This window comes from Bos javanicus, chromosome 29 (assembly GCF_032452875.1).
Source record: "Bos javanicus breed banteng chromosome 29, ARS-OSU_banteng_1.0, whole genome shotgun sequence".
Classification (NCBI taxonomy): domain Eukaryota; kingdom Metazoa; phylum Chordata; class Mammalia; order Artiodactyla; family Bovidae; genus Bos; species Bos javanicus.
Genome location: NC_083896.1, coordinates 40,639,193 through 40,663,056, shown reverse-complemented (window position 1 = coordinate 40,663,056; position 23,864 = coordinate 40,639,193). Strand labels below are relative to the sequence as shown.

Genomic DNA, 23,864 nt, shown 5'->3' with positions numbered 1-23,864 from the left:
TTGGCTTCCAGCAGTCAGGGTCGGGGGAAGGGCAGGCATTGTCAGACCTGCCTGGTTCCCCATCCTCTCTGGTCTTGGGCCGTTTCCTTACCCTCTCTGGGTCCCAGACTCCTCAGGGGAAAGAAAGGGCCCTAATGAGGTCAGACAGATCCCCTGGCACATGTCTGACACAGGCAGGGCCCAACAAGGAGCTGCCCCCATTCAAACAGGGCTTCAAGGGTTTTCTGGTCTCTCACTGCAAGTCCAAGGGTGGTCCTGGACCAGGGCACTGACAGTGGTGACAGCTGACCTCGGTTGGCGGGTCCTCTCCTGCCACTCTGCCACTGAGATCCACCCCCACCCAACCTGCGGGGAAGAGAGGTCACTCCAGGCAGCCAGTGTGCTTCTACATCCAGTTTATACACAGCTCTATACAATATACAGAAACCTTTATATACAGATATATTTATAGAATAAGCTATATTAATTTGTCTCTTTTTTACAGCAATATTAGTTTGGATCTTTCATACATTAGGTACAAAAAAAGTCATGGGAGGATGGCACGAACAGTGCATGAGTGTCTGTGGGGCCCAGCTCTCACTATGATTGCATATGGAGGTCGCCCAGGCCCCTGGGAGGACGGGCCGGTGCCGTCCAGGAGACCTTGTGCTGCGGGTCTGGGGGACAGAGTGGGGGTCGGTCTGAGCCGAGCTGGGCTGAGGGGGGTGGCTCAGACCCCCCCGAGTGTGGTGCGTGGAGGAAGGGAGACACACGCAGCAGGCCCATCCTCCAGGGGCGAGGTGGGGAGGGGTGGGCTGACCCGGGGGCGTCCAGGGCTGAGTCCGAGCCTGCCCCAGCCCCAAGCCTGCAACCCTGTGCGGCTGCAGCCTTGGGGGTGGGGAGCCTGTCCCTGATGGCTCAGTCCTGGGCATGGGTGGGCACCACGCCCCCTCAGAAGTCCCAGGCCCACCCTGGTGGAGGAGGAATTAAAAGGCCAGATGCCAAGCCCCCCTGCTATTGGCTAGGGTGCTAGTTGGAACTTTACTCTGATTTATGATTTGTCTTTTTTTTTTTTTTTAAACTCTAAGAGCCACTGATTCCATCTTGCTTCTGTGCAGGGTGAGGGTGGGGGGGGCAGTCAGCAGGGGCAGGAGATTGATGGTGGGTGAAGGAGACTGATGAGGGTGGGAGTCACAGAGGGTAAGGGAGGCCCAGCTCCCAGGTCTCTGTCCCCACGTGGCAGGGTGGGCAGGGGTCCCAGATACCAGTGATCGTGAGATGGGGGTCTTGGTGAGGGAAGCCCTAGGCGACCCAGGGAGGCCGTGGGTGGGCCCAGAGTAGGGGGGACCATGCCTCCGAGGAGATGAAGGCACAAGCAGGCGGTCAACACCTCGGCACATGCCTGTCTTCCAAACCAGGGGTTGGAGTGGCCGGCGAGACGAGAGGGATGATGTGTCAGAAGCTAAGCTCGTCCCGTGGCCCCTGCTGCATGGCGCCTCTCGTGTTCGCTGCCTGTTGTTTCGGCAGGCCAGGGTGGGGGGCAGCAGGCAGGGCGGGGAGGGTGGGGAGGGCGCCCCAGCCACCCCTGACCCTGTCCTCAGGGACGGCGCACACTCATGCACATGCACACACACGCCCCCACCCCAGCATGCACCACCCCCCTGCTGGGCCTCCAGGGATAGGCAGGGTCTCCACCCCATCCCCCATGCTTCCCCAACCTAGCAGGGAAGGAGCCCCTCCAGTGGAGGCTGTGCAGGCCTCAGGCTAAGCCCCTGGCCCTCCCAGGTCTCTAGCCAGGTCCCACAATACCCTACTCTTGGCCCCACTTCCTGACAACAGGACATGGCAGGTGGGAGAGGAGAGAGCCCAGCTCCCAGAAGAGAGCCCAGGGCGAGGGGCAAGGAGTGGGAGCTGCGGGGAGCGGAGGCTTGTTTGGTTTCAGATCCCAGGGCCTGGGGTGCCGAGGCCTGGGGGAGGTGATTAAAAGGGGTGGGGGGTTGGTGGGGCCTTCCTTCTGCCCAGGGCACTGGCTCTGCAGCCAGGGCTTGTCATACCTGTGCCCTCCACCCTTTGAGTGGCCAGGATCCTGGGGGTAGAAGGCAGACCAGGAAGGAACGGGCTGGCGGGGCAGGCAGGCCTGGGTACCCGGGACCCATCAACAGAGGGATCACCATGAGGGACATCAAGCAGAGATGGATGGGCCACCTCCAGGCCCCATGGCTGCCTTAGGCCCTGTGGAGGCTGGCCCCTGCCTGCTTAAAAAGGGGCAGCTGAACACGTGATTGCAAGGGCGAGGGGGGCTTGTAAGCCCAGGACACATCCTGAGCCCAGCCCAGCAGCTTCTGTAAACATACACGGCACTGCGGGCCACCTTGTGGGGGGTGGTTTACCCCCATGGGGCTGGCCAGCAGGCACCAGATCTCAGGGTGGCCAGGGCAGATGCCAGCCTGGACCACAGATGAGAATATGTGGGGAGGGGGCCGCTCTCCATCTCGGCCCTGGGAGAGCAGCCAGAGGGCAGTGATGGGGAGTCAGCATACTCATGGCCTGTCCCAGAATAGGGGGTGCCAGGATGCCCCTGTTGGAGGGCAGTCAGGCTGGGAGGGCAGAGTGCGGCCCTGGCCCCCGCTTTGGCAGGCTGTCCCTGCAGCCTCCTCCCTGCTCCACGGCCCTCCCTGTCATTCCCTATCTGGAGGGCCCAGATCCCAGCTGCCTTGGCTCTGGGGGGGTCCTAAGCTGAGGTAGGGAGGCGGACCCCCCAGCTCAGCAGCAGTGCTCAACGCCTGAGGCGACACTGGCCTGGGAGGGGCCTCTCCCCAAAGCTGCCCGGCCCGAGAGGCAGCCACCAGGAGCCCGAAGGAGCCACCTGCTCTGCCCGGGCCACGGTCGGTAGCCACTCCTGGGTGCTGCTAGCGTGCCGAGATGACCAGGTCGTCCTGCTTGGTGGGGCTGGCCCCACGGCCAGCCGGGGTAGAAGTCCGGACCTTGTCCACTGCCAGGCACTCCTGGCTGCTGAGGCCCGTGGGAGTCAGGTCCATGAGCTCGCCCGAGGAGCTGAGTGGGAAGGAGGGTGACAGCGAGATGCCCGAGGAGGGGTCGGCTGAGCCAGCGAAGAGCCGTGGGGGCTTGGGCACCAGATTGGGCTCGAACTGGGCTCGGAGCAGGATCTCCTGCTGGCTGGGGGACTTGGGGCCCTCCGCGTAGTCGCTGGTGGGGCTCTCCGGCACCACCATGCAGTAGAGGTCCTGGAAGGAACTGCTCTTGCTGTCCAAGTTGAAGAGGCTGTCGATGAACTCGGCGAACTCCAGCACCTGCGGGCTGGGTGAGTCCCCCAGGCGCCCCTCCTGCAGCGCCAGCTCTCCGCTGCGGGGGGCTGCCCCTCCGCCCCCTTCCTCCGGCTCCTCATTGGCCGCCGCGCTGGGGGGCCGCTCGGGGGTGACGCCCCCACTGCCCAGGGCGGCCTCCAGGGGCTGCGTGTCCTGCGAGTGCTTGGACAGGCTGTCGGCTGCCAGCAGCTCGGTGCGCGAACTCAGGGATGGGTTCTCCTCGGGGATGGCCGGGTCGATGTAGAAGAGGTGGCCCTCGTCGCGCTCCAGCACGGCGTGGAGGCTAGGCGAGCCGCGGATGCTGCGGAAGCCGGAGGAACGGCGCGAGTCGAAGCTGTACAGAGACTCCGTGTCCGACAGACTCTCCATGGTGGCCAGCGGCGCCCGCCGCGCCTGCAGCTCAGCTGCCAGCCGCTCCTGGGTAGACAGCAGCAGCAGCTCTACCGGGTCCTGGCGGGCAGCTGAGGCCGCGGCCACTGGGGAGAGCAGCCGCCCCTCGGAGAAGCCCTCCAGGCTCATCTCAGATTGGGACTTGCTCCTGCAGGGGGGTGCAGGGGAGGGTGAGACTCAGAGGGGCGGGGAGACCCACCCCCAGCTCCTCTGGCTGGAGGGAACTTGGGGAGGGGAGGAGGGGAAGGTAGTTGAACGGTCTGGGGACAGGGAACCCTCATTTTTAAAACCAGCTCAGGAGACCCCAAGATAGAAGGCAGGAGGTTGGATGCAGGGCCGAGCAGGGCAGCGGTGGTGGTGGAGGGGCACTGGTACCGGTCTCATTGTGCCGACCAGGAGACTGAGGCCCAGAGAGACTGGCTGCCCCGGGGCCCTGGAGGCAGAGGTGAAGGAGAGGGAAGGAAGGAGGGAAGGCAGGGAGGGAGGCAGCACAGCTGAGAGCCGCATCCACCGGGTCCAGCGCCCTCCGAGCCAGCACCCAGAGGGGGTCCCTTCCGAGCTGCTGTCACTTCCTTCCTCACCCTGGGGTCCATCCTACCTCTCCCAGGGGGTGTAGCCCTTTGCTGGATGGGGCCCTGGAGCCCCGGGCTCCGCACACCGGCCTGCAGGGAGTGACTGAAGGACCAGCGATGGGGAGGCAGCGGCTACTGTGGCTGCACAGACACTGGCTCCCCCATCTGGTCAGCAGCAGGGAGAGAGGTCCAGGTGTGCCCACTAAGGGCTGGGAAGCCGCCAGCACCCTTCTCAACAGCCTTGGAGCCAGATTTGTCACCTGGACCCAGGACCTGGGAAGGAAGGGTCCCAGAGAGGAAGGAGGAGCCCCACCCGCCTCAAGAGCTACTGCCTCAGAGCCCCCAAAGAGTGTGCATGAAAGCGGGGGTGTGTGTGTGCACACCTCTGTTTCTGTGTGCAGCATGCATACCAGGCAGTTGCATATCAGCCGGTCCAGGTATCTGAGTGGCTGGGTCTGGGCATAGTGCATCCCTCATTTACATGCATGGCTGCCTGTGCAAGTGTAGCCCTGTGTACATAGAAGTGTGTTGGCTGTCTTGATGTGTCCTGTATGTAAGTCTGTCTGTATGCAGCTTTGTACACTCAGAGCTACTATCTGTGAACATAAGTATATACAAATGTAAGTTTTAATACATGATGCAAAGAGCAGACTCACTGAAAAAGACCCTGATGCTGGGAAAGATCGAAGGCAGGAGGAGAAGGGGATGACAGAAGATGAGATGGTGGGATGGCATCACTGACTCAGTGGACATGAGTTTGAGCAAACTCCAGGAGGTGGGAAAGGACAGGGAAGTCTGGCATGCTCCAGTCCAGGGAGTCACAAAGAGTCGGACACGACTGAGTGACTGAACAACAAATGTGTGTGTTTCTGTGTAAGTGCACGGGTGTCCACCTGTTTGGGTCTAAATGGCCAATGAGTGAATCTGTGTTTGTGACCAGGGGTGAATGCATCCCTAGACACCCACTGGCTCATGTGGGCTTCAGTGGTGGCAGGCTGAGGGGCAGTAGGGGGCAGAGCAGGAGCGACCCCAAACAGGGGGCAATCCTTCCTATGCACACGGACAGAGCTGTGTGAACATACAAGGGCCCAGGGTGTGTATACAAAGGTCCACAAGCATTCACGCTCTGAAGGCACACTTGGGGCCCCTGCACGCACTCTCTGGGGTGGGGGACAGCACTGACCTGATGCTGCTGTTTCGGTGGTCTGCAGCGGGCAGCTCCAGGGCCAGGCCAGCAGGCACGGGTGGCCCCGTGGGCAGCGGCTGCTGCTGGAAGATGAGCTCGGGGGTTAGGTCCACCTCTGTGGGGCTCACCATGACCTTTGCAGCGGACAGCAGGGCAGTCTTCCCCTTGTTGTAGTTCTCCAGCACCTGGGGATGGGACGGAGAAGCAGGCAGTGGCTGAGGGGTGACAATCACGTGTGGACGCAGGGTGGCAGGCCAGGCCTCTCAGGCCCAACAGACCTTCATGGGGTCAGCTGGGCCCACTCTCCTTCCTACCAGTTCCCCGCTCCTCCAGGAAGGCCAGGGACGGGCCCTATGATGTAGCTTCACCCCACAAATGGGCCAGATTGGAGCATCCCTGTGGTCGGCCGTTCCATGGCCGGGAGATGGCCAAGGCAGCCCCTGCTTGGCTGTGTACCCACCCAGCGCCAGGTGGCTTCGGGGTTTCTGAGCCCAGCCTGCTTCAGGGACAGGTCCTCACGAATCTTCTAGACCCTCCCACCCCAGGACCACAGGGTGGTGTAGACAGCCGGGTGTGCGGGCCAGGACACGAAGGGGCTCCCTGGCCCATTGGGTGTCCAGGGAGTGCACGCTTCTGAGTGTTGTCGCCCCCTTGTGTGTGATGTGGGGACCGACCCGGCCAGCGTGGGGTGGGGGTGGGCCGCAGCTCACCTTGTTGAGTCCCTCCATGACCACGTAGGGGAGGTGCTCGTGCAGCATGGCCGGCGAGATGATCACCTCGTTGAAGGCCTTGTTGTCGCCCCAGATGGCGAAGTACGTGGGCTCCTCCTGCTCGCAGCAGCTGAGGGGTACAGGGGCCAGAGGGAAGCAGGGGGCGCGGGGGGCAGCCTGGCCTTGGCCCCCAGGCCCCTGGCCCTGCTCTCGGCCCTGGGTGGATTTGGAGACCCCTTGCCTGGCTGGGCCAGCCGGGCTGTGTCCCTGGGCTCCTCGCTCCCCACCCGCGCCAGGAACGTCTTTGCCAAACGGAGCCAGAGAGGCTGACCTGGGGCTTCAGTCCTGACCCTCACAGAGTCTTTGATCAGTTGTGGTCTCAGCCATTCCTGCTCCACCCCTGGGGCAGGGTCCCAGCTCACAGCCCAGCCCTCTGAGAGAGTGGAGTGGGGGGAGCGAGGTGGGAGAAGTCTCTCTGATGCCCCCCTTCCTCTTCTCTCTCCTGCCCCCACCAGCTGACTGCCAGCTGATCCCAGCAGTGACGCCAACTGACAGCTGAGGTGTGTGCCAGCCAGGGCATTTGCTTTTAAATGGATGCAAGTGGGGAGAGCTGTCCTGGGGGAACACCAGGGAAGAGCTGATGCTGTGGGCATGGGCTGGCCGGTCATTCCATGTCCAGGGCCCAAGGCTGGGGCAGCCCCATGGTGGGGGCCCTGGCCCATCACTGCCCAGCCTTTGCCCCCTGCCCTGAGGGTGACCGAGTGAAGGTCGGCCCATCCCCTGCCCCCTGCCCCGGCCGCTGCCGCCTCCCAGTGGCCTGGGTCACAGGCAGCACCTACCAGCACTGCTCCGCTGGGTGATTGTGGACCACGTGGATGATGCGGCCAGGGGGGTAGAGGGGAGTGCTGGCTGACAGGGCGATGGTCAGGTCGCTGGGATGAGTCCAGAGCCGCGTGCTGGCCAGGGTGGTCACCTCCACCTCCTCGGGCAGCTCTGACTTGGGGATGCATTTGGTGGCCCCCACAATGATTCGCCACTGTGGGGACAAGGGGAGAGGCAGGGTCAGGGCTGAGCAGCGCCGGCCAGCTGGGGAAGTGCTCAGAAGGAGGGTTTACAGGTGACGGGGGAGCTGGGAGGGGGCAGGGGAAGGGCAGCGCCCACTGAAGAGGCAGAGGCTAGAGTGCTTGGTGGCCACGATGGCCAAAAGGTGCCAGGGACAGCTGGCATGGGATGGCTGAATTTTGGGGCTGCAAGACCAGTCAACCCCTTGTGGAGCGACGGGAAACAGGCCCAGCGAAGGAAGGGGACTTGCTCTAAGCTGTAAGTCAGAGGCAGAACAGACCCTGAAGCTCAGGCCAGCTGCACCCACTCGGCCAGGTCAGCGTCGGGTCCCCCACACTGCCTCCTGGGCCAGACGAGTGCCTGGGAGGGGCAGCTCCACATCCTGGAAGCAGGCTCCTCCTAAGGCTCTGCTGCCTGCCCACCCTAGCCCCTGGGACCTGGCCCAGCGCCCTGCCTGCCAGAGGGTCCTGGGCACCAAGGCTGGGCTGAGAAGGTGAGTGGAGTGAGGGCCTGCCTGCCTGCCTTGGGGTGCCTGGCCACAGCCTGCCCACAGCCTGCCCACCTTTGGCTTAGCACATTGAATGCCAGCTTGCTACAGGAGAAGCCCCTAGTGTCCTGCCCTATACGGGCCTGAGTGGGGGTTAGGAAGGGCTGGCCCTCTCCTCTCAGCTGCAGGCAAAAGCAGAACTCACCGCCCCCAGGTCCCCTCTGCGGGTGAACTCCAGCCTCCCTGAGCCTGGGGGATCGCGGTGGGCTTTGGAGGAGGACTTCCGGTCACACAGGACCACTAAACCTCGGGACTGCTTTGGCCTGACTGTATAGGTGGCTCTGGGCCCAGGGGCTAGGACTCAGGAGTCCTCAGCTCCAGTCCTGACTGTGTTACAACTGGCTTTGTGAGCAAAAGCGAGCCCCTTGCCCACTGTGGGGCTCAGTTTCCGCATCTGCACAAGGACAGGCAGGGGGCAGCTGGAGGCAGCTGAGGGCAGCGTGGAGATGCTGAGAGTCTATGAGCCTGAGGTCCCCAAGACACCAATCACACCCCAGTCTGGCCTCCCGCAGCGGGGGCCTCCTGTGCTTTGTGCTGAGAAGGGGTGGCCAGGAGGAGGTCGGGGAGACTAGAGCCCTGGGTGCCCAGGCAGGAGAGAGGGGAGCGAGCTCACTTTGGGCTTGGTGCTTCGCTGCAGGACATCCAGGAGCTGTCTGCGGAAGCCTTCCAGCTGGGAGAGGCCAATCCTGGGGGAGGGAGCAAGACAGAACATCAGCCAGGGCTGGCCAGGGATGGGGAGGTGGGGGTGAGGGGCAGCTGCAGCCCCAGGATCAAGGAGACCTCTCCATCAGGGTCACGGGGCGGGTGGAGGAGGGCCTGCAGCTCAGCAGGGCCCAGCCAGGAAGTGGGCCCAGGAAGGGAGCAGAGTAGGCCGGGCCCACCTTGTCCTCTCACCCTGGACACGAGTGGCGGGGGTTCTGGGGTCCCTCGAAGAGGTGGGAATCTCAATGAGAAAGACGGGCCACCTGGGTGAGGGCCTGAGGGGGAGGACAGCCCAGACCAGGCCGGTGGAGAGAGGGACTGACTTGCCTGGGAACAAGGTCTTTGCCCAGAACCACAGCAGTCACAAACTCCTTGGAGTACTCCATGGCGTCCTCGCTGCAAGGGAAGCCAAGGGGGCGCTAAGGCAGGGGAGGGGTGCGGTGTGTTCCCCGGGGTAGGGGGGTGTCTGCTCCAGCATTCCTGAGCCAGTTTCTTGACTTGAGACCCTCTGGGGGGAGACTTCCCTGGTGGTCCAGTGGCTAGGGCTCCACGCTCCCAAGGCAGGGGGGCCTGGGTTCGATCCCTGGTCAGGGAACTAGATCCAACATGCGGCAACTAAAAGATCTCGCAGGCCGCAAGGAAGAGCAAAGACCTCCAGTGCCACAGCTAAGACCTGGCACGGCCAAATAAAGAAATTAAAAAAAAAAGACCCCCGTGGGGAGTAGGGCTGGGGTCCCTGCCCCGCCTACTCTGTCAGCAAGGCTTTGCTGGGGCTGGATCCCAGGGTGGGCCTGGCATTTGACAGAGCGCCCGCTTCCACGCTGCAGGCCATCCCCAGGTTCCCTGATGACCGGATACCAGCCTGCCCAGTGTAGCCCCCGGCCCAAGCCAGCACCCCCCACCGCCCACCCTTGGCCCCACCAGCCCCAGCCAAGTGCCCCCTGGACCGCTTACCTCAGCAGGCCCCCTGGGGGGGAGTAGGCAAAGCACTTGAGGGTTGGGTACTGGGGTCTCAGGAGGAAGGAGAGGATGGCGGCGGTGCCCGCGCCCAGGGAGTGGCCGACCACAATCAGGCCATAGTGTTTGGTTCCGCGGCCCTGGGGGCGGAGAGCAGCCCTGAGAGCCCTGCCCTGCTGCCTGCCAAGCTCACCCCAGGGAGGCAGAGGGCGCTTCTCAGAGTGCTGGGATCACGTCTGTGCTGTGTTGGGCAGAGGAAGAACCAAGCTAGACACCCATGGAGCAACTTCTTAGACTATTTAACAAACTCCTACTCATCCTTCAAAACCTTGCACAGAGGAGAAGCCCTTCCTGATTTTCTAGGAGAGGCTAACTCCCTCCAAGACATTGCGTCTGTACATGGGATTGTTGCTGTCGTTCAGTCAGTTAAGCTGTGTCTGACTCTTTGCAACCCCATGGACTGTAGCCCACCAGGCTCCTCTATCCATGGGGTTTCCTAGGCAAGAATACTGGAGTGGGTAGCCATTTCCTTCTCCAGGGGATCTTCCTGACCCAGGGATTGAACCTGGGTTCATTGGCAGGTGGATCCTTTACCGCTGAGCCACCAGGGAAGCCTGCACTCGGGACAGACCTTTGTATGAGTGATTATGCTCTATTATGGCCATGTGGTCACCTGCTCCCATCCCCGGGCCCCAACAGCTGCACCAGGTCTCCTGAGCCCAGGGACGGCTTGGCTTTGGGAAGGACAATTGGGAGCCCCTCGGGAGCCGCCTGCCTGCACAGGGAGGGGTGGGCAGTGGGCTGGGCTCAGGTCAACCCAACCACAGCAGTGCCCCTTCTATCTGCTCTGCAATCGCATTCTGTGTTCTTGCTGCTCAGCATCTCAGAAGCCCGGGACCTGAGCCACCTTTATGCCTCGGGTGCCTGGCACCATAATGTGGGTGGGGCCGAGCAGAGGTGTCCAAGAGGAGCTGGTACCAAAGAAGAAAGGGCCAGAGCGGGTGGGAGGGACTGAGCAGCGAGGAGAGGGCTGGGGGCCTGCGATGGAAGGAGAGTATCCGAGTCCAGCTTGTAGCGGTGGGGTGGGGAGGGTGCCATCATTCACCCATTCTGTCCCCAGCCTGTCACCTTGCGGGAGGGCTTGCGGCATGAAAAACCCCTCACCAGGTCTCGCCCGAAGGCCTGGGACAGGACCATCTCCTGCTCCAGCTTCTTCTTGATATACTCGGCCGAGAGGACCATCCCCTGGGTGAGGAGGAACAGAGATGGGTGTCACTATCATGGGGAGGCACGGGGGCCCGTCAGGGACCAGTGAGACCAGTGATGGGAAGCTCAGCAACCCTGTCCTGCCCGTGTCCCCCTTGGGTCCTCAGGACAACCTGGCGGGGGGCTGGGGGTGCTGGTGGATACTTGGTCACATCATTCCCATTTCACAGATGAGAAAACTGAGGCCCAGAGGGATTGTGGGTCTAAGAGGAACCAGTGAGATCCCCTCTCCGTTGCCTCCTTGAGCTCTCTCTTGTGGGACAGGGTCTGGGCTGCGCAGGGCTGTGGGGGTCCTGGCAGGTGGTGGGCAGTGGACCTTCCAGACTGATCCACACGCTCTGACCATCTCTCTCTTGGTAAGAGGAGCGACTCCGGAGGAGCCCCTGCCCCAACCATGGGCCAGACGTGCCTGCTGGCAGCAGAGCGGAGAAACCTGGGGGCCACTGGGGGCCCACGAGAGCGGGTGGGGGGTACCTTGTGTCCCAGCCAGGTGCCGTGGTGGCCCTCCACGGGGAGGCGCTCGGCGTCACCGGTCAGGTCTGTCAGGGCGTCCTGGGGGGCAGGGAGGACAGTGAGGCATGGGACTGAGAACAGGGAGAAGGAGGTGGGCTTCTTCACAGCCCCGGGGCTGTGAGGGGCCGGGGCCGGGCGGGGCCGCTGGGCGGCGTACCTTGGGGGACAGGGTTCCCCGGATACTGATCACCACCTTCTTCTTGTCGTGGTCCACCGCCACGTAGAAGGGGGTTTCATAGACCTGGCAGAAGGGCAGCTCGTGAGCCTCAGTGGCCCTGTGCTGGGGCCGGACGCGGGGCAGTGACGGGAGCAGGTCCCCTTCGGGGCCCGAGACTCTGGCTCCACCGGCCCCTGAGCCCCTGAGGCCTGGGGTCACAGTAGGTCCCTCCCAGCCCAGCACCCAGCCTTCCCTGCCCTCCCAACTCCGCTGACTCAGGCGCCCTGAGTACCACATCCTGCCTGCCCGGTCCGAGAGGCTGCCCTCTCCCCTCCCCAGTACCTCTCCATGTCCCTCAATTCCTTCCCCCAAAGGCTGGAGCCAGGAAGACCCAACAGCAGGTGCAGGGCTGGGGTCCACGTCCTAGCTCCAGAGTGGGCACAGGCCAGGATGTGGGGAGAAGGAGGCGGCCCAGCTCTGGTTTGCCCACCTAGGGGAGCCATGCCAGCCAGGCCGAGGGCTCCTGCCACCGAGGGGGCCCCCGCCCTGCCTGCCCCCTGCAGCTTGCGCAGGACCCAGGCTGTGGGGAGGCTGCGCACCAGCCCGCCGGACCCTCACCGCGTCGTGGCAGGACGTGTAGACGATGTCCACCGCGGTCATGTTCTCGTCCAGGAAGTGGCGTCGAATGGCGATGGCGTTGCAGCCGCAGCAGTTGTCTTCCTCGATGGTGACTCCAGGGGCGAAGCGGGGCCGGGCAGGGCACAAGCAGCACCTGGGCGGGTGGCAGAGGGCTCAGAGCCCGGGCCCCTGATGGAGCCACAGTCTCCCCCATCCTCTGGGGAACCTGTTCTTGCAGCCAGCCCCACGCCTTCTCTGAAAGCCTCTCTTGCAAAGCTCTCCAGCCCATTCCCCCATCCTCGCCTTATTCGGCCTCTTGACAACATGTGACCCGGGGGTCTCTCTCGCCCCCTTTTACTCTCTCCATTCGGCGGGAGGCACCCCCTCTCCTGGACTGCTTCTCCTCACCCGTGTCTTCTCACTGAGACCAGAGGTCAGCCCCGGACCTCCTCTTCTTTCTAATGACATGAGCTCCTGAGGCCTCACCCACTCTTGGGCTTTAAATACCACCTGAGTGCTAAAAAGCCCCCCAGAACTGCTCGCATTCAACCGCCTATGAAAACCCTCCTCCCAGATGTCCCCCAGGATTGCAGTCCTCTCAGCCCCAGATCCCAAGGGCCTAGCCCCCTGTGCTTCAACAGTCCCCCACACCCACCCCTGAGCGTTCAGCCCACACTTAGAGCCAGCAGGTCCTCAACCCACCTCATATCCCATATCATCAGTCAGCACATCCATCAGCTGTGCCTTCAAATTCACATCTAGATGCCAAATGCTTTCCGTTTCTTGCCTCCCACCCCGCCGCCCTGCTCCACGCCACCTTATCCCTGCCTCCCTGCCTCAGAGTGTCACAGGGGCTCCTGAATGGTCCTTCTCACTCACAGCCGCCCCTTACGTTCTCAGCCAGTGACCTTTTATGATAAAAGATGAGGCGGCATCGCTGTGGCTCAGTGGTAAAGAATCTGCCTGCCAATGCAGGAGACATGGGTTCGATCCCTGGTCTGGGAAGATTCCGCATGCCTTGGACCAACTAAGCCCATGAGCCGCAACTACTGAGCCTGTGCTCTAGAGCCCGGGAATTGCAACTATCGAGCCCACCCTCTGCAACAAGAGAAGCCACTGCAGTAAGAAGCCTGCATACGGCAAGGAAGAGTAGCCCCCACTCTCCACAGCTACAGAAAAGCCCGTGCAGCAACTAAAACCCAGCACAGCCAAAATAAATAAATAAAATTATTTTTTAAAAAAGATATAAGATGAGCCACATCACTGCACTCAACACCTTCCAATGCTGTCCTTCCTGCCCAGTGTAAACACCAGAGTCCGAGCAAGCACCAAGGGCCCAGCTCCATCTGGCTCCGTTCTCTGGCCTGTTGCCTCCCATTCCTCTTGGAGGCACTGGGGATACATTCCTGCCTCAGCATCTCTGCACTGCTGTTCCCTCTGCCTGGAACATTCTCCTCCTGGATACTGTGTGGCTGGATCCCTCACTTCTTGAGGCCTCTGCGCAGTTTATACTGCTTTGAGATCTTCTTGGAGCCACCTCATATGACAGCTAGCCCCTGCCCAGTGTTCCCCAGTTTGACCACACAGTCAGCTCAATTTTTCTCCAAAATACTCCTGTGCTCCAAAGCGCTGCATTTCATGTCTATGCCTCCCCAGCACCAAAAACAGTTGTTGCTCAGTTGTTCAGTCGTGTCTGACTCTTTTCGAGCCCATGAACTACAGCACACCAGGCTTCCCTGTCCTTCACAATCTCTCGGAGTTTGCTCAAACTCATGTCCATTGAGTCGATGATACCATCCAACCATCTCATCCTCTGTTGCCCCTTTCTCCTCCTACCCTCCTCAGTCTTTCCCAGCATCAGAGTGTTTTCCAATGAGTCGGCTCTTCGCACCAGGTGGCCAAAGTATCGGAGCTTCAGCTTCAGCAGCATTCCTTCCAATGAATATACAGAGCTGATTTCCTTTAGGACTGACTAGTTTGATCTCCTTGCAATCCATGGGACTCTCAAGAATCTTCTCCAACACCACAGTTCAAAAGCATCAGTTCTTCGGCACTCAGCCTTCTTTATGGTTGAACTCTCACATCCATACGTGACCACCGGAAAAACCATAGTCAAAGCTATGGACCTTTGTCTGCAAAGTGATATCTCTGCTTTGTACTACTCTTCCTAGGTTTGTATAGCTCTTTTTCTAAGGAGCAAGTGCCTTTTAATTTCATGGCTGTAGTCACAGTCCGTAGTGATTTTGGAGCCAAAGAAAATAAAGTTTGTCACTATTTCCATTTTTCCCCCATCTATTTGCCATGAAGTGATGGAACCAGATGCCATGATCTTAGTTTTTTGAATGTTGAGTTTTAAGCCAGCTTTTCCACCCTCCTCTTTAACCTTCAACAATAGGCCCTTTAGTTCCTCTTTGCTTTGTGCCATAAGGGTGGTATCATTTGCATATCTGAGGTTACTGATATTTCTCCTGGCAATCTTGATTCCAGCTTGCACTTCACCCAGCCCGGCATTTTGCATGATGTACTCAGCATATAAGTTAAATAAACAGGGTGACAATACATAGCCTTGACATACTCCTTTCCAAATCTGGAACCAGTCCATTGTTCCATGTCCGGTTCTAACTGTTGCTTCTTGACCTGCATACAGGTTTCTTAGGAGGCAGGTAGGGTGGTCTGGTATTCACATCTCTTGAAGAATTTTCCACAGATTATCCACATAATCAAAGGCTTTAGTGTAGTCAATGAAGCAGAAGTAAATTTTTGGGGGGATTCTCTTGCTTTTTCTATGATCCAGAAGATGTTGGCAATTTGATCTCTGGTTCCTCTGCCCTTTCAAATCTAGCTTGTACATCTGGAATTTCTCAGTTTACACACTGTTGAAGCCTAGTTTGAATGTTTTTGAGCATTACCTTGGTAGCATGTGAAATAAATGCAATAGTGGGATAGTTTGAACATTCTTTGGCATTGCCCAAAACACAGTAGGCTCCCCCAAAATGAATGGGTGAGCTGCTGAGCAGGGCACCCAGCCTGGGTGCAGTTACCCCTTGTGCCACCAGAGGGAGCTAGCGCCCAACATATGGGGCTCAGGGACCCAGAAAGCATGTGACCCAAATCTGCCTGCTTTCCTATTGCTGTTCAGTCGCTCAGTTGTGTCTGACTCTTTGCGACCCCATGGACTGCAGCATGCCAGGCTTCCCTGTCCTTCACCATCTCCTGGAACTTGCTCAAACTCATGTCCATCAAGTTGGTGATGCCATCCAACCATCTCATCCTCTGTCGTCCACTTCTCCTGCCTTCAATCCTGCCCAGCGTCAAGGTCTTCTCTAATGAGTTGGCTCTTTGTATCAGGTGGCCAAAGTATTGGAGCTTCAGCATCAGTCCTTCCACTGAATAGTCAGGGTTGATTTCCTTTAGGATTGACTGGTTTGATCTCCTTGCAGTCCAAGGGACTCTCAAGAGTCTTCTCCAACACCACAGTTCAAAAGCATCAGTTCTTCAGTGCTCAACCTTTTTTATGGTCCAACGCTCACATCCACACAAGACTACTGGAAAAACCATAGCTTTGACTAGGTGGACCTTTGTTGGCAAAGTAATGTCTCTACTTTTTAATATGCTGTCTAGGTTTGTCATAGCTTTTCTTCCAAGAAGCAAGCGTTTTTGATGTCATGGCTGCAGCCACCATCTGCTTTCCTGATTTGACGGCTAAGATTTTACTAAGAATCCTAGATTTAGGTGATACGGAGAGGTCTGTCTTTTCTGCAGCAGCCCCTGAGGGACTGATGCAGACCTCCCAATGGAAAGAGGCCTCCATGGGAAAACCCAGGGTCAAGCCACGTCTTGGAAGCGACTGGGCCTGGGGTGGGCAACCACCTCCATTTACTCCGTGAGACCCCTCCCCTCTCCCCTGCCACTGCTGGCCCAAGTGGACACAGCTCTAGGTCTGTGGGCCAGGCTCTCGTTTTCAGGCAGCTATCAGCCCTCTCCAACTTCAGCCTGGCCCTCCAGCACCGAGCATGTGACGGCCACAGCGTGGCCTGGGGAGACAGAGACCCTGGCTGGAATCCTTGCTCTGGTGGCCCTTCCTGACTGCGATGCCCGGGGGGGACAGGCGCCAATAGCTACTTCACAAGGTTGGGGTGAGATCAGAGGCCCAAGATGCAGAAAGAGCCTGGCACACGGTACGCACCAGAGAGGGCAGCCCCCGAGTCAGTGATCTGGGGGCCTGGGGAACCACAAGAGCGGCAGGGCCAGCAGCCTGGGAGGGAAGGGCCCATGGCACCTTTGAGGCCAGCACTCCCGCCTAGAGGAGGCTGGGTGCTGAGGGGCTCAGAGGCCGTGGGAGCCCTGAGCAGTTGCTTGGCCTTTGTCAGGGCCTCTCCTGCCCACAGGAGACCAACCACCACACGTCCAGGGCAGGGCTGGGGCTGAATGGGGGTGTCCCCAGGGTTGGGGGGTGCATACGCAGGCCTGGCTTGCCATGCTCTGCATGGTTTGGGAAAACCACTCCAGATGACAGGCCTCAGCCTGAGGCAGGTGGGTAGTCCTTCATCTAGCCCGTGCTGGGAACCTGGGCTGCTGCGGACAGGCTGGGCTCGGAGAAGGGAGCCTGACCCTCTGGGCTGTAGGCTGGGAGTTCAGGCCCGCCTCTTCTCCACCTTCCAGCACCCGGCTCTTCTCAGCAGGGACCCAGCTGGGCCCTCCCGGGTCTGGGGTCTTTCTGCTGCCTCTTCTGGCAGCTCTGACAAGCTGATATGAATGCAGCCTTGCCCCTGTTGGCAGAGCTCCTCAGATGCCCAGACCGCCAGGGACACCGCCCCCCCCGCCACCCCCGTCCCGGATCCTGCCCCAGCAGGAGAGGCCTGCCTGTGCAAATGACGTCCCTGCCCTGCCAGTGAGTAATGGAGCAGGGCTGTGGGAGCCCAGGTCTCAGGACCCCTGGAGCCGGGCTCATTCCGAGGACCTCTCAGTGGCCGCAGGGGCTCCAAGGATGCTGTCTGTGGGCTGGCAGAGACAGGGAGGGGCGTGGGGTACCCTGGTCGGCTCTATCAGTCACTGGGGGATGGTGACGACAACCCAGAGAGCCCCCCGGCTTTCTGGGGAAAGGACACTGAAGGAGGGGGTGGCTGCCATGGGCCCTGAGGGAAGGGGTGTGGTGGACAGAAGCTGCCCGCCCAACATGCCAGCCTGTCTGAAACAGGGAACCTGGGCAACCATCCTCCTTCTGTCAGGCTTGGGCAGAAGGTGGAGATGCCAGAGAAGGGGAGGGGCCCTCACGGAGCTGAGTCCTCCTCTGGCCCACTTAGGAAGGCAGAGTCCACTCCGGCCGCCCCCCACAGTTGGCCGAGGGCGGCACCCAGCTGAGGTCTTGCCAATTCCTTGTGAAGAGGATTGGAGCCGTTCACAAAAGGGCCTTCTTGCTGCCTTTCCAGAGGCTTCTTTGGATTGGGCCTCTACCCAGAAAGGCCTTTCTTCCAGAAAGGCAGAGCACAGGAGGGGAGTTGGGGGAAGGGAGGGTGTGGGCAGAGGGGAGTGGTCAAGAGGGGTGGGGAGGGAGACGGGGGGTAGGGGGAAGGAAGTGGCATGCCAGCCAGATGCTGGGTTCATTTCAGCCTCTCAGAACAGCTCCAGGAGGTATGTGTTTCAATCCCCATTTCACAGATAAGCAAACTGAGGCTTGCAGAGGTGTGCTGACTTGCCTGACTCTGAAAGTGACAAAGTATGGGTTCAACCCACAAAGTGTGATTCCAAAACCCCAGCCAGGATAACACAGAACCAGAAAGGTCCTGGCCCAGAGATGGTGCAGAGCAGCAGCATGCCTGACTCTGAAAGTGACAAAGTATGGGTTCAAACCCACAAAGTGTGATTCCAAAACCCCAGCCAGGATAACGCAGAACCAAAAAGGTCCTGGCCCAGAGATGGTGCAGAGGAGCAGCAGCATGGGCTGCAGCGGGCACGGTGGCAGGCCCTGCCCCACCATGGGCTGGCCCGGCATTGTGACCTCAGCCCTTCTGCACTCGCCATAGGCGGGGATCCAGGAGGGGCCGGGGTACTCACGAGCAGGACCGGGCCAGCTGGCAGAGGCCGCAGGCGGGTTTCCGCATCAGGTACATGGGCCAGCCATAGGCAGCCAGGGCAAAGAGCATGTAATAGCAGACCTCCTTATAGCGGAGCATCTCGTGCTGGAAGAGAAGAGGCAGAGGAGGGTCACTTCCTGCCCTTCCTGCCTGTAGCCTCGGCGCCCACGGGCTCCCCTCCATAGAGGCGATGGAGGTGGGAGCTGCCCTCCCCACAGGCTGCAGACCACGGCTACCCCCACCCTGCGTGGAGGAGGGAACGTGCCTCCAGATGATAATTCCATTTCCCTAATTATCTGCGTGCAACCAGGGCACGAAACCTCCCGAGACCTGTCCTGTTGCTCCAATCTCAGAATTAATGATTTGGGGACAGAAAAACACTCAGAGCACTGGATCGATTTCCTTGCCGGTTTCCCAAGAAGGGAAGAGAGGGGGAGGTGAGCGCCACAATCACCCACCTTGGCCATCAGTCCCCGGGAAGGGCAATTGAACCCCGAGAGGCCTGGACCCTCCCCTCTGGAGCAGGATGCCCAGGCCAGGAGCAGCAGGGCCGGCCCTGGAGATGCAGACACGCTGGGGGCCAGACCAATCATCCCCGCCCTGCTCCGCACTCAGGGAGACCCTGGCTTGACTCAAGGGCGTCTGGGGCAGTTGGGATGGTTCTGAGAAAGGCGCCGGTTTGAAAGCCGGTGTCTGAGGCCGGTGGCTTCTGTTATCAGCCAGTCTGCCCAGGGAGGCAGGCAGGAGGCACACGTGTCTCAAGGAAGCCGCTTCTCCCCAGTCCCGGGCGCCCCAGGCGCTGGGGGACTCCTGCACTTAGAGGGAATTAGTCACCTTGTAAAAGTTAAAGACGGTGATTAGTCATCTCGTGAAGTGAAATAAGCAGCACCTTAATCAGGGCCCAGAGGGGTGGAACCATCCCGGGGCCGCTTGGTCTGCTCTTCAGGAAGGCGCAGGAGGAGGAAATTAACCTCTGGCTCATGCCGGAGGGCGGGGCGCTAGCACCCGGGGGCTCGGAGGCTCCACCCCCGCCCCGCTCCTCCGCAGGGGAGAGCGAGCCGGGCGGGCATCCCCGAGGGAGGCGGGGACGGGCACCCGGGGGGCCTGCTATGGATGGGCTGTTTGGAGAAGGGATGCAAACGCCCGCCCGCTTTGCAGAGTGGGGTGGGGCCGGCGGGGGACCGCGGTGGTGGCGCGATGGAGAACCGGCGTTTCCAGGGGAGTCAGATGTGAAGGCCGAATCCTTTCTAACCAGCTGTCCTGACGGGCACCAGTGTTCACTCATCCCCTCCCCACCAGGGCTCTGGGTGGAAGGCAGGCCCAGCACCGCTTCTGCTGCAGGAATAGTCTCAGTGGGGTCAGGGACTCACTCAAGGTCACAGCCCCCGGTGGGGAGCCGCACATTAAATCTGTTTGCTCCCAGCGCAGGGTCTGCTCTCTGGCTGCAGTTCCAGCCCTGGGTGAGGGGCTCCCCTAGCCTACGACCAGCCCTTCCTTCACTGGGACACACAACGCCAGATTTTCTACTAAAGGCGCTTAAGAAGAGCTCCTGCTACTCAAAAAAAAACCTTGGAAACCAAGTGCTACGTCTTGCTGCCTTTTATAACAATAACAACCATGGCAAGAATAACAGCAGCTCAGCTCCTGGAAGTACTTGACAATCTCAGGAGGCCAGGGCCAAACATTCTGAGCTCAGTGGAGCCAATTCAAGGGGTTTGCCTGTAGAACCAAAGCAATGTGGAGGGGGCAGGTCAGAGTGTGTTTGGGAGGAAGGGGGCTGCTTGGAGAACTGAGGCGGGACCCAGAGCGGAGCAGGTGCAGCCAGCGCCTCAAGGGCCGCGGGCAGGTGGTCTGCTCGGGTAAGCCCAGCAGAGGGGGAGAGGGACCAGCGCGCGCTGGGGGTGGTCCTGACTCACCGAGTTCTTGAGGTCGAGGTACTTGGTGTTTCTGGTCACCGGCATGCCAGACAGGAAGGCCAGGATGTCGTTGTTGGCCTGGAAGACAGGCACGTGAGGGTGGCTGCCCCGGGCCCAGCCGCACGGCCGAGAAAGGGGTCCAGGCCCTGGCTCTGCACTCTGTCTGCCTCCCAAGGCCCTGAGAGCCCAAAGAGGTGTGTGGTTTCTAGCTCTTCCACGACCTGGCCCACTTTCCAAATCCGAGGTCTCCTCATATTTCCAGTTGTTTCCCTTCCACCCAAACCATCCATGCCGGGCGAGGGAGCCGGCCCAGGCCAGGAGAAAACATAATTTATATGAGACGCACAGAGACCCCAGCTAGGACTGGCGAGTTGCAGGGGGGCAGGTGATGAGGCAAGCGTGGATGCCCAAGCACAGAGCTGGGTGGGTCATGGGGCCCCTGTGATTAGATGGTAGATGGGTGGAGACAGCCTCTGGGCCCTGCAGAGGGAAGCAGCTCTAGCAGGGGCCCTGGGTGGCTAGCTGAGGGTGAGCTGGGGAAGGGAGGGGAGTGTGGAACCTGGGGGCGGCAGGGACGGCCTCGGTGGAGGGCAGTGTGGGGACGTGACCCGCGCGTGGGCTCACCTCGTCCAGCACGGCATTGCGCTTGGCCCGCTGCCGCTGCCGGAGCAGCACCAGGCCGGCGATGATGTCCGACGGCACAATGTCCAGGTCTCGGAAAAACTCGGCAAAGAGGTAGGCGATTTCCGAGTAGGCATCCTACATGGTCCAGGGAGGCGGCGGGGGGCGGTGGCAGGGAGCAGGAGAGAGGACAGAGGCCGGGCGTGAATGTCCGGGGATGGGCGTCCGCAGGGACCCTTCTCCGGCCCTGCTCCCCCACCCCCCCTCCTGTCCTTGGCACTCCTTTGGCACTCAGGCACTGGCCTGACACCCCCGAGCCATTTCCTGCTCCAGGACTAGGAACCAAGGCCTGCAGGCTCGGCCTGTTTCTCCTTCCGCCCTTCTCTCCAGCAGAGGAGCCAAATGAGCTCCTGGCTGCTTTTTTCCCATGCTGTTTCTTCCCACCTCCCTCCAGCTGTGACCCTGAATGGCCCCGCTAAAGGCCCTTTGGAGCCCAGGATCTCAGGCCCCCTCCCATTTCTGCCCACAACTGGAGGCTCAGGGACCCCCACCATGTGTCTGGAGAAGGGGTGTGTGATGCAGGGCCCCTGGCCCCCAGCTGCCCTGCAAGCTCTGTCCTCAGGACACCCGTGCTTGGGGCCGGGGGTTGGGAGGAGGTCGTGCGGACAGAGGCAACCCTGCCAGCCCTGTGCAGAGTCCTCTCTGCCTCCCGACAAGTGGGAGCCTGGAACCTCTTCCCTAACCTGTCAGGAGAGGCTGTGGTGGGAACAGACTCATGGCAACCGGCTTTCTCCTGCTGGGTTTCGCCCCTGAGTATCTGGCACTTGTGAGAGAAGAAAAATCAAGGGCTGCAAACTCAAGCGCCTAATGCAAGGGCCGAATCTAGAAATACTGAACTCGACACAAACGCCCCCGATTTTTAAATCCTGGCATCCAGTGCAAATGTTTGAGCAACATAGTGTGAGCTGATCAAAACTCTGGGCGGGACCTGACCTGACCTGACCTGATCACCATCAGTGTCTGGTGGGACCCAGCTTCTGGGGAACCCCCTGCCTTTTCCCAGTCCAACACCAGCCCCTAATCTGCCTGCCAGGAGGGGTGGATGTGCCCTGAATGAGACCCCCCCAGAGAGCCCCGTGGGGGTGCTTCCCACCCACCAGGGAACCTCCGGGGGTGGGAGGGGCTTTCTTACACTTGATTACTCACTCTATGGCTCAGCAGGGGCTGCGGGTGGGTAGGAGCCACTGGAGGCTTTTCCGGTGGCTTCCATGGAGGGCACTGGCTGTCTGGCTCAGGCAGGAGTGGTCTCCTGACCTCACTGGCTCTGCCACTACCTAGCTGTGGGACGCTGAGCAAGTCACTCCACCTCTCTGGGCCTCAGTTGCCTGATCTGCAAAATGAGGGGTGGGGCTAGATGATCCCTAAGGACCCTGCCAGCACTGGAGGGGGCGGGGCTCCACGGAGGGCTCCCCAGGGCCCTGCCTCCCCTCCCCCACCCAGGGGCCACCCACTGCTGACCCACCTTCCTTCTGCAGCGCCCTAGTGGGTGCGGAGGGCTGACGGTGCCTGGCCAGGGCCACACTGACCGCACGGCAGCTGATCTTACAGAAGGACTTGCAGCTGGTTGTGGTTTAGTCTGGCGACCCCATGGACTGTACCCCACCAGGCTCCCCTGTCCATGGGATTCTCCAGGCAAGAATACTGGAGTGGGTTGCCATACCCGCCTCAGGGGATCTTCCCAACCCAGGGATCGAACCCATGTCCCCTGCATTGGCAGGCAGATTCTTTACTGATGAGCCACCAGGGAAGCCCTTGCAGCTGGTGAGATGCTGCTGGCTTTTCTTTGTCTTCAGGTCGCCCTGATACTTGAGTACCTCTTCTCCTAGACTCATCTCTAAGTTCTAAGGGGGTCAATAAAAGGTCTTCCCATTTTTCTGTCCCCTGACAAAGGAAGGGAAGGGCTGTTTCACATGCAGGAGGGAGTCGGGTGGTGAATGACAACAGGTCCTCTGAGGAGCAGGCTGTCACCTCCTGTCCTGCTCAAAGCCCGGCCCCGCCCCACCCGGCAGAGCCAAGGACCCCGAGCCCCAGGGCGGCGACTTCCCAGTACTTACTGACTGGGAGTCCTTCGTCCGAGTGCAGCAGAGGAACACTTTGAGCCGGCGTGACCAGCTGGTGGCCTGACCCTCTTCTAAGCGGTGCCTGCAGTGGGGGAGAGTTGGTATGTGTGAGGTCAGAGGGCTGGACCAGAAGAGCTGGGCCCAGACATTACAGAAACAGGGCAGCCTGTTCTCAGGGCCCTGGCAAAGGGCTCCCCGGCAGGAGGGTCTGGGGGGACAACAGGCCTGGGCCGGATCAAAGCCACGGGGCCAGCGAGCTGTCAGCCTGCAGGGCTCTCCCTGAGGGGCTCCTGCTGGCCGAGGCCGGGGCCTGTGCTTCCAGCTTCTGACACAAGGACAGCAGCACACCCGGGGGCTTCGGAGCTGGGAGCCCGAACTGGGGGCTGCCCTGAAGCCCACGCCAAAGGCTCCAACCAAGGGCCCTGGGAGATGGCGGCAGAGTGCTGGGCCTCCCTGCCGATTTATTCCACATTGGGAGCAGACCTGCTGGCCAGACCTGTTCCCCTCTCAGAAAGAATTTCTCTCATCTCTGTACTTGGGGAAGCTTAAGGGGCTGAATGAGGTTCAGCATGCTGCAGCGCCTTAGATCGGTTATATTACAGGGGAGAGGGCCCTGCCCTTCATCTGCATGGCTGGCTCCTCTCCATTCCCCCACCTCCACCCCCAGCCCCAGTGGGTATGGCTGCTCTGATGGGGAGGCAGGACACCCAGGAGTCTGCACTCAAAGCAAGAGTGATTGATTGGCCAGTTATCCACAGAGACCCTTCCAACGCTGAGTGTCCAGAGGTCAGTGTGTGTTTTGAGCATAAAGATCACAGATCCAACATTAAAAATGTACATTTCCAGACTGAGCAAGAGGGGCTGGCTGGCTTTCGTGACATGCGCCCTCCCCACCAGCCCTTTCAGAGCCTGGTGCTGGGTGGTCAGGAGGGGCAGGCTCTGAATGACCCTGGATGCCTGCAAGGCACTTAGCATCCATCAGCAGTGACAGGCCAGGCGGTCGCTGCCTCCGCCTCCTCTCTGCAGCTAACAGCCGCTTCCTGCTCCCAATCCTGGTGCCACAGCGCTACGGGCCACAAGGACAGGGGAAGCCACAGGCCATCAGGGCGACAGGAGTGGGTTAGGAAACAGGGCAAGGGACTTGCTGT

General features: G+C 60.6%; 1 protein-coding gene across 2 annotated transcripts in view; it reads right to left on the bottom strand.

Annotated features, from left to right (window-relative positions):
* Positions 1 to 378: 378 nt before the first annotated feature.
* DAGLA (diacylglycerol lipase alpha) overlaps positions 379 to 23,864 on the bottom strand; it is a 66,464-nt gene continuing 42,978 nt past the window's right edge. For both annotated transcript variants that reach the window (XM_061406588.1, XM_061406589.1), the window contains exons 6-20: positions 22,711 to 22,798; positions 20,600 to 20,734; positions 19,976 to 20,053; positions 18,040 to 18,164; positions 11,986 to 12,139; positions 11,368 to 11,451; positions 11,172 to 11,249; positions 10,596 to 10,676; positions 9,429 to 9,571; positions 8,802 to 8,870; positions 8,386 to 8,458; positions 7,003 to 7,199; positions 6,164 to 6,293; positions 5,451 to 5,638; positions 379 to 3,843 (exon numbers count right to left, since the gene is read on the bottom strand). In XM_061406588.1, the coding sequence (XP_061262572.1) occupies positions 2,889 to 3,843; positions 5,451 to 5,638; positions 6,164 to 6,293; positions 7,003 to 7,199; positions 8,386 to 8,458; positions 8,802 to 8,870; positions 9,429 to 9,571; positions 10,596 to 10,676; positions 11,172 to 11,249; positions 11,368 to 11,451; positions 11,986 to 12,139; positions 18,040 to 18,164; positions 19,976 to 20,053; positions 20,600 to 20,734; positions 22,711 to 22,798 (2,578 nt within the window). In that variant the 3' untranslated portion in view covers positions 379 to 2,888. The remainder of the gene's footprint in view (positions 3,844 to 5,450; positions 5,639 to 6,163; positions 6,294 to 7,002; positions 7,200 to 8,385; positions 8,459 to 8,801; positions 8,871 to 9,428; positions 9,572 to 10,595; positions 10,677 to 11,171; positions 11,250 to 11,367; positions 11,452 to 11,985; positions 12,140 to 18,039; positions 18,165 to 19,975; positions 20,054 to 20,599; positions 20,735 to 22,710; positions 22,799 to 23,864) is intronic.